The 13,691-nt window shown below is 39.9% G+C and overlaps 1 protein-coding gene and 1 long non-coding RNA gene across 2 annotated transcripts in view; one reads left to right on the top strand and one right to left on the bottom strand.

Annotated features, from left to right (window-relative positions):
• Positions 1-12,145, top strand: part of QDPR (quinoid dihydropteridine reductase) — a 28,536-nt gene extending 16,391 nt beyond the window's left edge. The window contains exons 5-7 of the mRNA XM_089677453.1: positions 736-844; positions 5,093-5,176; positions 11,803-12,145. Of these exons, the coding sequence (XP_089533579.1) occupies positions 736-844; positions 5,093-5,176; positions 11,803-11,908 (299 nt within the window). The 3' untranslated portion in view covers positions 11,909-12,145. The remainder of the gene's footprint in view (positions 1-735; positions 845-5,092; positions 5,177-11,802) is intronic.
• Positions 1-13,691, bottom strand: part of LOC149462112 (uncharacterized) — a 61,130-nt gene that overhangs the window by 2,155 nt on the left and 45,284 nt on the right. The gene's annotated exons all lie outside the window — the stretch shown is intronic.

Raw genomic sequence — 13,691 nt, 5'->3', positions numbered from 1 at the left:
TGTATTTTAACATTTGCTGACGTCCATTGACATATATTTTGATGTCTGTGCAATGCACAGCATTCTGATGTGAATTAAACACATTGGAAATGATTGTTTTTCAGGTGTCCTTTTGTTGAGCTGCATTTTTACAGCTGTGCTAAAACCCAGATCAACGCACCTGTGTGAATTGGCCCTAATACAAGTTCTAGGTTTTGCTACAGACTTTCAAACGAAAAAGTTGGAAAACTTTTCTTGATCAGTGTATTCTGGGAGCTGCAGAAGCAGCTGTCAGAATACAATGTCCCACTGCTGTGGGGGATTTCCCGATCTGGGTAAAAACGTGATGTGGTGTGTGGGTTTGGTGTTTTTTTTTTTTTTTTTTTTTTTCCCATTCAGCCCTCTGATAAAAGAATCTATGGCCAGCTTAGGTAAAGCTTTGGTGTAAAATGTCAGTGCTATATAAATACCTCCAGTAAATAAATAGAAACGGTGTCACTGGGACATGAGTCTTATCCTTTTTTTTAGATATCAACCTTTTTACCAGTTTCATTCATAGGAAAGATATAATAAGCCCAATTTTTACCATCCAGGCCAGTTAATTACTAGCTCGGCATCAACACCACCAGGACAGCAGGTGAGGAGAAATATCTCTACAGACAGCATATAAAAATGACACCCGTATCCAGAACTTAAATGTCTTGTCAGGATTTGCACTTTACCCATATTGCATGCTTTTCTCTTTCTTGGACCTAGGTATGATTGCTTATGGCATGGCAAAGGCAGCCGTCCATCAGCTGTGTCAGAGCCTTGGTGGTGAGAAGAGTGGACTGCCGGCGAATTCTTCTGCTGTAGCCTTACTCCCGTAAGTCTTTTTATTTATTTAAGATTTCGATCCATGCTGTGAATCTGAATTTGTTTTAGACTGACTGTGGGGCAGCGGGAGAATGCTGCTACTGTTCAATACAATACACAGACACTTGCCAGGCGGCCTGTTTTATTGATCATGTGAAAAGAATAACCATTTCTGATTTTTATGGAGCAGGGAAACCTGATGTTACTATGAAACAAGTTGTTATATTTCTGCCAGTGTTTGTATCCTAATAATACAAGCTATTAACCTGTCTCTGCATGTTATTTATTTCATTCAATAAATAATTTCCTTTCAATATCATCTCATTTAGATGTGTATGTCTGTTCTCAGGAAATAGTAATAGGCCTAGATTTAGAATGTGGATTTTATCGACAATACAGGGGTGGACCTTGTTACAGTCCTATACAAATATGGCTTGGTGCAAAGGTTGCTGTAATAGGCGGGCTATTGTAAACAAGTTTGGGGGGCCAAGGTAGCAGTATAAAGTAGGTAAAGTGGGGTTTAAAGTTAGGAGGCCTAATGCATTAGGGGGCTAGTGAGACTATTGTTAAGTATCATATTTCAGTTTTTTCGTTGTCAACCCTCGACATGTACAGTGAGCAGCCATACCATTTTTACCACCTACCTACTACTGATTAGATGTCCCTTTTGCCACCCAAACAGCCCTGACCGGTCAGGGCATGGACTCCACTAGACCTTTGAAGCTATATGTGATATCTGCCTCTGCCAGCTTATCTTCTTCCCATAGTGCATCCTGGTGCCATCTCTTTGCACAGACACCCAGCCATCCACATTATTTAAAAAAAAAACACAGCAGTATAAATTGTACACACAGGTCTCTCCCCTGTTACTGTTTCTCGGTGATTGCTGGGTGTCCCGGCAGAGAATCTCCGTCCGGGACCCGGTGACTGACATCCGTAGCCACCAATGGTGGTGCGGGTAGGGCGGTGCGCATGCACCCCCTACCCAGAAATGCAAATCGCATATATATACGTGACTTTGCGCAACCCTGCCGCTCTGTAGCAATATTTCTGCTATAGGGTGGAGGGCAACTGGTTAAGGAAACCAGGAACAAATAAGAAAAAAAGTTCAACTGCACCAAGGTCCCTGTTCCCTCCACATTGGTCATAGCATTTAAAAGTTTCTTTTTATCAGCTTTACATCCAGCATGGCTGTTAGGAACACAGAGGGAGGATCATAATTGTGAAAAACAGAGGTTTGGAGAACAGAATGGGGGCAGTAGTGTGAGAAGTTGAAGAATTGTGGCAGGTCTAGGTTTTACTAAAGGCAAATTGGCTGTTGCAGGAACATTGCCCCAGAGCATAGTGAATAATGAAAACTTTTGCTGACTTCCCTCATCGATCATGAGCAAGGAAAAATACTTTCTTTTTTTTTTTTTTTCTTGCACTTGATTGGGTTTTCTTTTCAAAGTGAAATTCACTAAGCTCTGGTGCAAATCAATTTGCAAAGTGAACAGCCTATGCGCCTTTAGTAAATCAACCCGCGTGTGTGTGCGCGCGTGTGTGCGTGTGTGCGTGTGTGTGCGCGTGTGTGTGTGTGTGCGCGTGTGTGTGTGTGTGCGCGTGTGTGTGTGTGCGCGTGTGTGTGTGTGCGCGCGTGTGCGTGCGTGCGTGCGTGCGCGTGCTATGTGCAAAGTGATTTCAGGAGGTTCAAAATACAGACTGAAGATCATTACGGCAAGGGGATTGTAGGAGGTACAGAGGATAGCCTGAAGCTTAAATGTGTGCAAAGTGATTGGACAGGTTTGGAGGGCAGCCTAAGGATTGGATCTGTGCAAGGTGATTGTGGGAAGTTCAGAGAACAGCCAAAGGAATTATGAGAGATTGGGAGGACATGGATGTGAAAACCTCATGAGCTGCTATACAAATTTTTTTTTCTAATTTGAAAGCTGCTGACCCCAAACACAATCCCATATATTAATGTGCTTTAAAATTGATACCAATAATTTGGAGGACAGCCTGAGGATTAGATATGTGCAAATTGATGCAGGAGGTTCAGATGACAACTTTGAGATTAGATGTGTGCAAAGTGGTTGGAAGAGATTCAGAGCAGTGTTTAGATACTTGCAAATTGATAGCCAGAGGTTCAGTGGACAGCATGAGGAGCAGATGTGCGAAGCGATGGCGGGAGGGTAGGAGGACAGTGTAAGGTTTAGATATGTGCACATTGATTGCCAGAGGTTTGGCGGAGAGCATGAGGATCAGACCTGCAGAATCATTGTGGGAGATTAATTTACAGTGTAAAGGTTAGATGCAATGTGATTATGGGAAGTTTGGAAGACCGGGTGAGGATGAGGAAGAGGATAGTGAATTTGCATAGCTGTGTAAGATAGAGAAGAGTGTTGCACAAAAAAAAAAAAAAATGCGTACTGTCTGCAAAGATGATGAGGATCCTAAGTATCCAACGTATGTAGGCAGGCTGGAATAGGACAAACCTCCAAATGTATGAAAGAAGTGGCAGCTCTACGCTTTAACCCAGCAGGAGAGAGGTGCCAGGGTCTATTGACATTACTTCCCTTTTCCTACAGGCCTTTGATTATTGAGCACATTTAATCAGAATTGTATCAAAGCTATAGTTTACATATTATCACTACTGGCATATTTGCTTCTGCCATGGTGGACTGCTGGCTCAGAGCTCCCACTGCTAATGATAATTTATTTGTTGACATATTAAAATCCATAAGAATGTCTCAATATAAACTGCAGTTAAAGTGATTCCTTAGGCTAGACATTTTTTACCTTAATGCATTCCCTGCATTGTGGTAAAAAAATGTTCCACTGGCCATATCGCACCCTCACCCCCCCTAAATACTTACCCGAGTCCTCACTCAATCCAGCACTGTGCCCATCTGTAGCAGCTCTCTCCTCTCTCCTTGCATTCACTGGACAGAGAGACATCATCGGGAGCCATTGGCTCATGCTGCTGTCAATCAAATCCTGTGAGGGGGGGAGTGGGGAACGGAGCTGAGCAGCACGGTGTGTGTTTTAGAGCGGGCCTGCACATCTGCCCCCATAGTAAGTGGCTTGCTATGATGGCAGCGCAGAAGAGGAGGAGCCTAGAATGCTGGCAGGGGAACCCCAGAAGAGGAGGTATGGGGCCTCTCTGTGACATTCCATAGCACAGCACAAATAAATATAACATGTTTATTATTTAAAAAAAAAAAATGTGACCCTTACACCCGTTTTTAAATCCGAATTACAGCTTTTTTTTTTTGTCTTAAGAGGTAAAAAATAATACTGTTTTGGCCTTTAAAGAGGGTTGTACAAAAACATCCTGAGTTAACGTTGGCCATCACAACATCCCTGGAGTTCTCAGCCAGTAGAAAAGTCTCCAGAATTAGGCATGGCACCTTCCTGGGACTGGAATTCAGCTCTTAATTGGAACATTGGCATCCTTCCATCCTCTGCTTAAAGTGATATTAAAGGTTAAAATTAAAAAACAAAAAAAAACAAACATGTTATACTTACCTGCTCTGTGCAGTGGTTTTGTACAGAACAGCCCCAATCCTCCTTTTCTCGTGTCCCCGCTAGTTTGCCTGGCTTCTTCTTTTCTCCAAGGCCTCCATAGAAAACTGCTGGCTCTGGGGGCACTCATGCATGCTCGCTCCCAACCCTGCTCTGCGTGTTCATAAGACACATCAGAATGTGGCTCGGCCCCACCCCTGATCTCTCCTCACTGGCTGTGATTGACAAAAGTGGGAGCCAATAACTCAGCCAATGAGGATGCAGAGACCTGAGAGAGCAGCAGCGTTTGTGCACATCACTGGATTGGGGTCAGGCTAGGGTATGTACTAGGGGAGCTGCACACCGAAGGTTTTTTTGGCTTCATGCCTAGAATGCATGAAGGTTCAAAAAAACCCTTCAACCTTTAGAACCACTTTAAAGCCAACCATGGGATGATCAGCAACAAGCAATCTCTTAAATGGCAGGACCCTGGAGGTGGTGGTTGAGGGTAGCTGAAGCCAAGGTTCGTTAAAGGAGTCTGCAAAACCCTAAGTAGTTGCAAACTGTTTTTAGTGTAGGGAATAATATTGGTTTTGGAAAAATATATGCATGGTCGGCTCGCTTAAAGCAGAATGCATGCTCACAGAATTCAAATAAAAAAATATTTCTATAAATGTGCAATCACATTGGCTGATTCGTAGAAGGGTTAACATACAATGCTGCTCTTAGGTGTACAGTGTGCGATTTAATAACCGTTATCTTTTTCCATTGCCAGTGTTACCTTGGATACGCCAGCCAACAGAGCCTCAATGCCTGATGCAGACTTCAGTGGCTGGACACCATTAGACTTTATCGCGGAGTGAGTACACCGTATCCTCTTATCAGCTTCCAGCCTCTCGCCCCAGACTATGTTCTTCTCATTATATTGTTTACCTTGTGATGTTCCGCTCAGCGCAATTACTGGCTGACACCATAAGCAGTGACAGTATTTCTCTTGTATTGTAAAGGTGCAATATGTACATGAGACGCGTGTAATATATTCCCTAACAAACCCTCTAATGCCTCACAAACGATGAGAACATCAATGAATAATCGTCCCTTGCATGCTAGTTTCATATAAAGAATGAATAGGTTACTAAAGTTACAGAAGTTCTCAGACAGAATACAACGAATGTATTGTATTGTAATGTATTCTTTCCTTTTCAAGAATGCGCAGTCTTGGTCACTCGTTTTTTTTTTTTTTTTTTTTTTTTTTTTTTTACTTGCGAATACTGTACTGATTAAACGACAATCTTTGATCTGTTATCGTATGATAAAAAATGTTGTGCTTGTCCCTTCAGATCATTTTGCATGAACTATTGTGATCGGCTCTCGAAAGCTGTGTACTAATGATCAGATTATCTGACGATTGCTCTGAAAGTGTTTTTTTGCGTCCGATAGTCTCATCGTGTGTACTAGGCATTATTGTGTATGAACATTACACATGCTGTGCTGTACAACTTCCATTTAACACATATTTATCCAATTTTATTGAACATTTTTAAAGGCACCTTAAACACTAGGGGTGGATTCACACTACTGTGCAGCAGTTTGGTTGCAGCATGGGTGCAATGCAGTATACCCACGGTTTTTGTGCAGATTTATTCAGAAAATGCACCAACAAGTGTGATCTCGTAGAATTATATGGGAAACTGTTTATAAACTAAATGAAAACTGCCGGTACTCAAACCCCAGCACAACAGTGCGAAACTGCTCTAAAATATGGGCACACCCATCTCCCAACTCTCTCTTCTTGACCTTCACTATTTCTTTTAACTAGTTTCTTTTTTTCTCCTTTTTTTTTTTCTCAGCTTGGATTTATACATTTAGTTATATGGAATTGTTTTGTTTCATAAATCTCACCCAGTGATTCCCCACTTGGAACTTTTTTTTCATATCTCATTATATGCTATTGATCCTTTCATCTTGCCGTTTGTATGGAATCTTTTCCACCCATCCATATGGATCATCTTCACATCTGTGATGTTTGTATGTTCATTTACTTGTACATGTTCTCATTATTTTTCGTGCTCTGTTTTTTGTTACATTTGATACAAAAGAAAATAAAATAAAGCCAAATTTGCGTTTAAAATATGGGCACAATAAATATATAAAATTAGTATTTCCTAAAACTATTGAATTGGCCAGACATGACCTCCCATGCATATGCATATTTTGTACATCTACAGTACATATTCAGTTTGTATAATGTTTGAGCAAATCTATGGTGGCCATTGCCTAGACATTGTCATTTAGCAGAGATCTTCACTGCCATAGTATGGCTGTCTTTATCCTATGGATAATCTATGCAGTAGCCATCATTAGGTTTACCATACAGCACATATGAGATTAATCCTTTGGACATGTTGTTTAAATAAAGATGAGCATTAAATAGGTGGTCAGTAAGGTTAGGTTCACACTAACCCACACTCTGCGGGATGTTTGCGGGGCAAGAATCTATGCGATACCGCAGCTGCGTCAAACTTCTCTTGCGAGACTCGGGGGTGCCAATCAGAATGAATGGCACCCCCATGCATCTCATCCTACAGCGCAATTTTGGAACGATCGTAGGTGCGAAAACCGTATGGTCAAAATGACCATGCAGTTTCCGTGCGCATGCATTTCAGAAAAGGTGCATGCAACTTTTCCTTGCGTGAACTGTGGGCACAGCAGCCCATTCAAATGAGTGGGCTGCTGTGCCTGTGCTAACACGGGCCGCGCAGCCTGCACTAATGGGAATCGGGCCTTATTGTTACAGCAAATATACAGTGGGGAAAATAATTATTTGATCCTCTGCAGATTTTGTAAGTTTGCCCACTTACAAAGAAATGAAGGGCCTATAATTTTTATTATCGGTCTATTTTAAATGATACAGACAGAATATCAACCAAAAATCCAGAAAAAACACAGGATACAAATGTTATTTTACTGACTGAACTGCAGCTCAATTTATAAGTATTTGATTCCCAAGCAAAGCATGGGTTAGTACTTGGGGGAGAAACTCTTGTTGGCGAGCACAGAGGTAAGACGTTTCTTGTAGTTGGTTACCAGGTTTGCACACATCTCAGGAGGGATTTTGGTCCACTCTTCTTTACAGATCTTCTCTAAATCCTTAAGGTTTCTTGGCTGTTGCTTGGCAACTCACAGGTTGCAGCTCCCTCCATAAATTTTCTATAGGATTAAGGTCTGGAGACTGGCTAGGCCACTCCATGACCTTAATGTGCTTCTTCTTGAGCCACTCCTTTGTTGCCTTGGCGGTATGTTTTGAGTCATTGTCATGCTGGAAGACCCATCCACAACCCATCTTCAGTGTTCTGGCTGAGGGAAGAACGTTCTCATCCAAGATTTTACAATACATGGCCCCGTCCATTGGCCCCTCCAGTGCGAAAAGTCGGCCTGTACCTTTTTTTAGGAGAGACAGCCCCAAAACATAATATTTCCACCTCCGTGCTTGACTGTAGGGATGGTGTTCTTGGGGTTATAGTCAGCATTTTTCTTCCTCCGAAGTGGCGAGTCGGGTTAATACCAAAAAGCTCAATTTTGGTCTCATCCTGACCACAGCGCTTTTTTCCAATCCTTCTCTGAATCATTTAGCCATTCATTAGAAAACATCAGATGGGCCTGTACATGTGCCATCTTGAGGAAGGGACCTTGCGGACGCTGCAGGATTTCAATCCATGGCAGCCTATTGTGGTACCAATGGTTTGTTTGGTGACTGTGGTCCCAACTGCTTTGAGATTATTTACAAGCTCCTCCCATGTAGTTCTGAGCAGATCCCTCCCTTTTCTCATGATCATGAGTACCCCATGAGGCAAAATCTTGCATCTTCAGACTGAGAGCGGTTGATGGTTATTTTGTATTTCTTCCATTTGTGAATAATTGCTCCAACAATTGTCTCCTCACCAAGCTTCTTGCTGATGGTCTTGTAGCCCATTCCAGCCTTGTGCAGGTCTACAGTCTTCTCCCTGATGTCCTTTGACAGCTCTGCCCATGGTGGTGAGGTTTGAATGGAAGTAAGAGATTCTGTGGACAGGTGTCTTTTATACAACCCCTTGGCAAAAAGTATGGAATCGCCACTCTTGGAAAATGTTCATTTAATTGTGTAGAAAAAAAAAAAGCTAATCCAAGCCATGCCTTAAAGCTAATTTCATTTAACATTCCAACCTTCTGGCTTTAAGAAACACTTAAAAAAAAATAAAAAAAAACTGTAGTCAGTTACAACTGTTTTTGCAGATCAAGCAGAGGGAAAAAATATGGAATCACTCAATTCTGAGGAAAATATTATAGACTCATGAAAAAAACACTACAGTACACCACTATTACTTTGTTGCACCACCTCTGGCTTTTATAACAGCTTGAATTCTCTGAGGCATGGCTTTAACTATCGACAAACACTATTCTTCATCAATCCAGCTCCAACTTTCTCTTAATGCAGTTGCCAGATCAGCTTTGCAGGTTGGAGCCTTGTGGACCATTTTCTTTAACTCCCACCATAGATTTGCAATTGAATTGAGGTCCGGACTATATGCAGGCCATGCCATTGACATTATGGTTTTTTTTTACTAAAGTTGGAGAGTCCAAAATCAGACTCCCTTCTGCATAGAAACCAATCAGCTTCTAACCTCAGCTTGTTCAATGAAGCTTTGGCAATGAAACCTGGAAGCTGATTAGTTTCTATGCAGAAGGGAGTCTGATTTTGGACTCTCCATCTTTAGTAAATAAACCCCAATCCTTTCTTGAAGGAAAGTTTTCACGGCTTTTGCCCTGTGGCAAGATGCATTATCATCCTGAAAAATGTCATCATCACCAAACATCTCCATACATCCTTTCAATTGATGGAATAAGAAAAGTGTCTAAAATCTCAATATAAACTTGTACATTTATTGCAGATTTAATAACTGTCATCTCCCCCGTACCTTTACCTGACATGCAACCTCATATCATCAATTATTGCAGAAATCTGCATGTTTTCTTCAGGCAGTTGTCTGTATACATTTCATTGGAATGGCACCAAACAAAAGTTCCAGCATCATCACCCTGCCCAATGCAGATTCGTGATTCATCACGGAATATCACTTTCATCCAGCCCACTGTAACCTTGTTTTTTTCTGTTTAGGTGTTAATGATGGTTTTCCATTTGGCTTTTCTGTATGTAAATCCCATTTCCTTTAGGCAAGCTCTTACAGTTCGGTCAGAGACAATGCCTCCAGTTTCTGCCCATTTGTTCCTCATTTGTTTTCTTGTGTGTGTTCTGTTTTCAAGGCATATTGCTTTTTCTATCTTGATGCTTTGATGTCTTCTTTGGTCTACCAGTACGCTTCCCTTTTTTATAACCTTCCCATTTGATTTCTACTTGGTCCAGATTTTGTACACAGCTGACTGAGAACAACCAAGATCTTTTGCATCATTCTGTGATGATTTACCACCTTGAAGTATTATAATCCTCTCCTTTTCAACTGACATCTCTCATGTTGGAGCCATGATTCATGTCAATCAGCTTGGGGCAACAGCTCACCAAAGTGTGCAAGCATTCTTCTGCTAATTAGTCTGCAGTATAAAAAAAAAAATCTGATGCAGATGTTTGTGTTAGAACTGCAAAGTACATGGTGATTCCATAATATGTTCCTCAATTGAGTGACTCCATAGTTTTTTTTTTTTTTTTTTTTTTTCCTCTGCTTGATCTGTAAAAACAGTTGCAATTGACTAGAATTTTCTTTCTTTTAAGTCTCTTAAATCCAGAAGGTTGGCATGTTAAATGGAAATTAGTTTTGAGGAATGTCTTTTTTTTTTTTTTTTTTTTTTTTTACACAAACAATTGAATGAACATTTTCCAAGAGTGGTGATTCCATACGTTTTGGCAGGGGTTGTACACATAATGAGTTCACCTTCCTAAATTGACAGGACTAACCTGTGTACCACAAGAGCACATTGCCAGGCTGTTGGAGCCAGAATTATTGTTGGTTGGAATGGGATCGTATACTTATTTTAGTTTACTGAACTGCAACTCCTTTTATAACATTTGTATTGTGTTTTTTTTTTTTTTTCTGGATTTTTGGTTGATATTCTGTCTCTATCATTTAAAATACACCTATTATAAAATTTGAAGACCCTTCATTTCTTTGTAAGTGGGCAAACTTACAAAATCTGCAGGGGATCAAATTAATAATTTTCCCCACTGTAAGTGAGAGACACAAGTTAAAGTGTATGTAAAGTCAAAACTTTTGTTTTGGAAAGAAAAATACCTTTCCTCCACTTCCTGTTTTTGGAGACCCAAAAGAAAATGAAAGGAAATCTCCCTAACGTGAGGAATATTTTCTGTTTTTTTGTCGCCATAGGAAGGTTTACCCTGACCTCCTTGCTTTGGTGACAACTTGAAGGTGTTGGATTGGATTTTCCATCACATTCTTTCTCTGTAAGCCCCTTTCAAAAGGGGCAGACTCTATCCCTATCAGCAGGGTATACACTTACAGCGGGTGGATGACAGGTCCATGTCAAAAGCAGAGTGGACACATACAGAACCCACTGTTTATACCTGACTACCCTCCAATCAGGAGGACAGATTCCCAATTGCATTTCCTTTTTTTTTTTTTTTTTTTTTTTTTTTTTTTTTATGTAAAGTCTGTTTACAACTGCCTGTCTATAGAGATGAATGGGCCATCCAATTAGGTCCACCTGAAAAACTGACAGGTAGACCTGATCAGACATGCCGAGTGAAAGGGGCCTAACATTGAAATCCAGGACAAACAGACAGGTGAAGAAAAGTTTTCCAACATTCCCATTCAACAGAAGTCAATCATTTAGTTAATCATTTTCCCTGCCGATCTGGCCAAATTTCAATCCACCTATGGCCAGCTTAACCCCTAATCACTATATCCAAAACAAACAAAAGTTTGCCTTTTATATACAATTAATTATGGGATTTATAATTTTAGAGCCCACATTACAATATTAAATATGCAGGTCTAATGCTAACTATATATTCATTTTTACACATTTCTTTATCAATATGATCTTTTAATGTGGAAATGCGCTCAAGAACAGGTGGATACTTAGTCTAAAATTTGGTGATTGCATACTAATATTACCATTAACCGATTCCCAAGCACCCTTTAGCAAAAATACTGCTACAGGGCGGCACGGGTGCGCAAAATCACGTGTGTGTATATGTATGTGTGTATATGTGTATAGATAGATGGATAGATAGATAATTATATATATATCTATATCTAACGTAATACAAAAAATGATCTGGTCAGGAAGGGGGCTAAATCCTCAAGTGGTTAATATTGATGACAATGTTATTAATACATTTTCAATTTTTTGCTGCTTTTATTTTTAATTATCCTTTGATGTTTGTGTTGGTATTTATTGTATAGATGAAACTTGTTTGTTTGATCATAATGCACTAACCGACCCTTATTATTCGTTGTATTTCCTCTTCTGCAGAACATTTTATAACTGGACCACTGGGGCAAACAGGCCAAAGTCTGGCAGCCTTATTCAGGTGATCACAGAAAAGGGAAAAACAGAACTTGTTCCGGCTCATCTGTAAGATGGATGAAGCCCTGCCACAAGGATATGAAGGAAAAAAAAACAAATCTGTACTTTTTAGCTTCCTTTTTAAGATGTGTACTACCACGAATATAAAACAATTAGCTTTTAATGGTAATTCCCTGTATTTTGCATTGTTAAAGTATCCTATTAGCTCATATCTGTTAAGCTGTCAATGGAACTATTTGGATATTCAATATAAACTTAGTTTTTGAATAAACCATTCCTGTTTTTGGGCCTTTTGATGTGCATTTTGCTTTATTTCCTCTTGAAAATTAAACTTTTATCAGGCAAATGTATACAGACTAAAACCATAAAGCGCTATCCTCCGAGTTCACAAACATGGGTAATCTCCCTTTAAATCTACAATAAACCATGTGCAAATTATGTTTGAAATGAAGTCACAAAAAGCCCTTTGTATATCTTATAATAAAGTAATAAGTAATCCACAAAAGTGCTTGTGAAAACAAAAGATCCAAATTCTCTTTTGCTAGAATGAAAGCAAACCAATCCAGCCACCACCAAACTCCTTACCCTGCAATATGACCAGGACAAACGCAATATTACCCACACACACACATTCCTGAAAATGGCTATTCGGTATTGCTGGGTGCTGTAGTGACCACAGGCTTGGGACCTTAGACAATCCAAGTGAAGAAATGTCACCAGCACACCAAGGATTCCTCAAAATGGGTCCAAAGCTTTATTTTTGTGGTCACATGGTAAACACAAGGCAACGTTTCGGAGCCACGCAGGACCCCTTCATGCGTTGAAGTTGTTAGCTGATGAAGGGGCCCTGCAACATTGCCTTGTGTTTACCGTGTCACCATGAAAATAAAGCTTTGGACCCATTTTGAGGAATCCTTGGTGTGTTGGTGATATTTCCTCACGTGTATCACAAGGAGGTCAAAAAGCCCTTGTTATAACACCATTCCATGCTCTCCTGCTCAGATGTCTTTCCCAGGATCTCATGGACAACTCACAGGACCTACATGGATGGTTTCCAGGGCATATATCTGACACCGTAGGACTGTGGGTATTCAGCCATTCAAACAACTACACCTTTCTGCATGGACCATATACTTAAGAAGGAAGCATACTGTGATACTGTTTAAAAGCTGCTATTTAACCACTTCCAGACCGGACACTTTTACCCCCTTCCTGACCAGGGCAATTTTCAGCTTTTAGCGCTATCACACTTTGAATGACAATTGCGCGGTCATGCAACACTGTACCCAAATGAATTTTTTACCATTTTTTTGAGATAGATAAAGCTTTATTTTGGTGGTATTTATTCACCACTGGGATTTGTATTTTTTTTGCTATGTAAATGAAATATCCAAAAAATTTGAAAAAAAGTGTTTTTTTTATAAAATTTTGCAAGTAAATAATATTTCATCATAAATCTAAGCCAAAATTTATTCCGTTATCTTTTTAGTAAAAAAAAAAAATCCAAATTAGTTTATAAGCAAAAATTATAATTTTTAAACATTTTTGTTTTATTTTTATTTTATTTTTTTATAATATTTTTTTTTTTTTTTTTTTTTTACATACTGTCACCCTAGCAGTACAGTGTCACCATGGTGACACTGTACTACTTGTGAGGGGTGATGAAGATTTTTTTTTTTTTTTTTTTTTACACTGATTGCTTTTACACCCATATAGGATGTAAAAGCAATCATTTCTCTTTCTCTGTGTGCATTCTTGCACTCATTGAGAAGAACTGAGTGAGCTGTGATTGGTCACAGCTTGTCACATGGTACAAGGCTTTTGTGAATAGCCTT

Source organism: Staurois parvus, unplaced genomic scaffold (genome assembly GCF_062004578.1).
Source record: "Staurois parvus isolate SC_StPar_1 unplaced genomic scaffold, SC_StPar_1.0 ptg000186l, whole genome shotgun sequence".
Taxonomy (NCBI): domain Eukaryota; kingdom Metazoa; phylum Chordata; class Amphibia; order Anura; family Ranidae; genus Staurois; species Staurois parvus.
The sequence above is the reverse complement of the archived record's forward strand: the minus strand, read 5'-3'. Positions and strand labels throughout refer to the sequence as shown.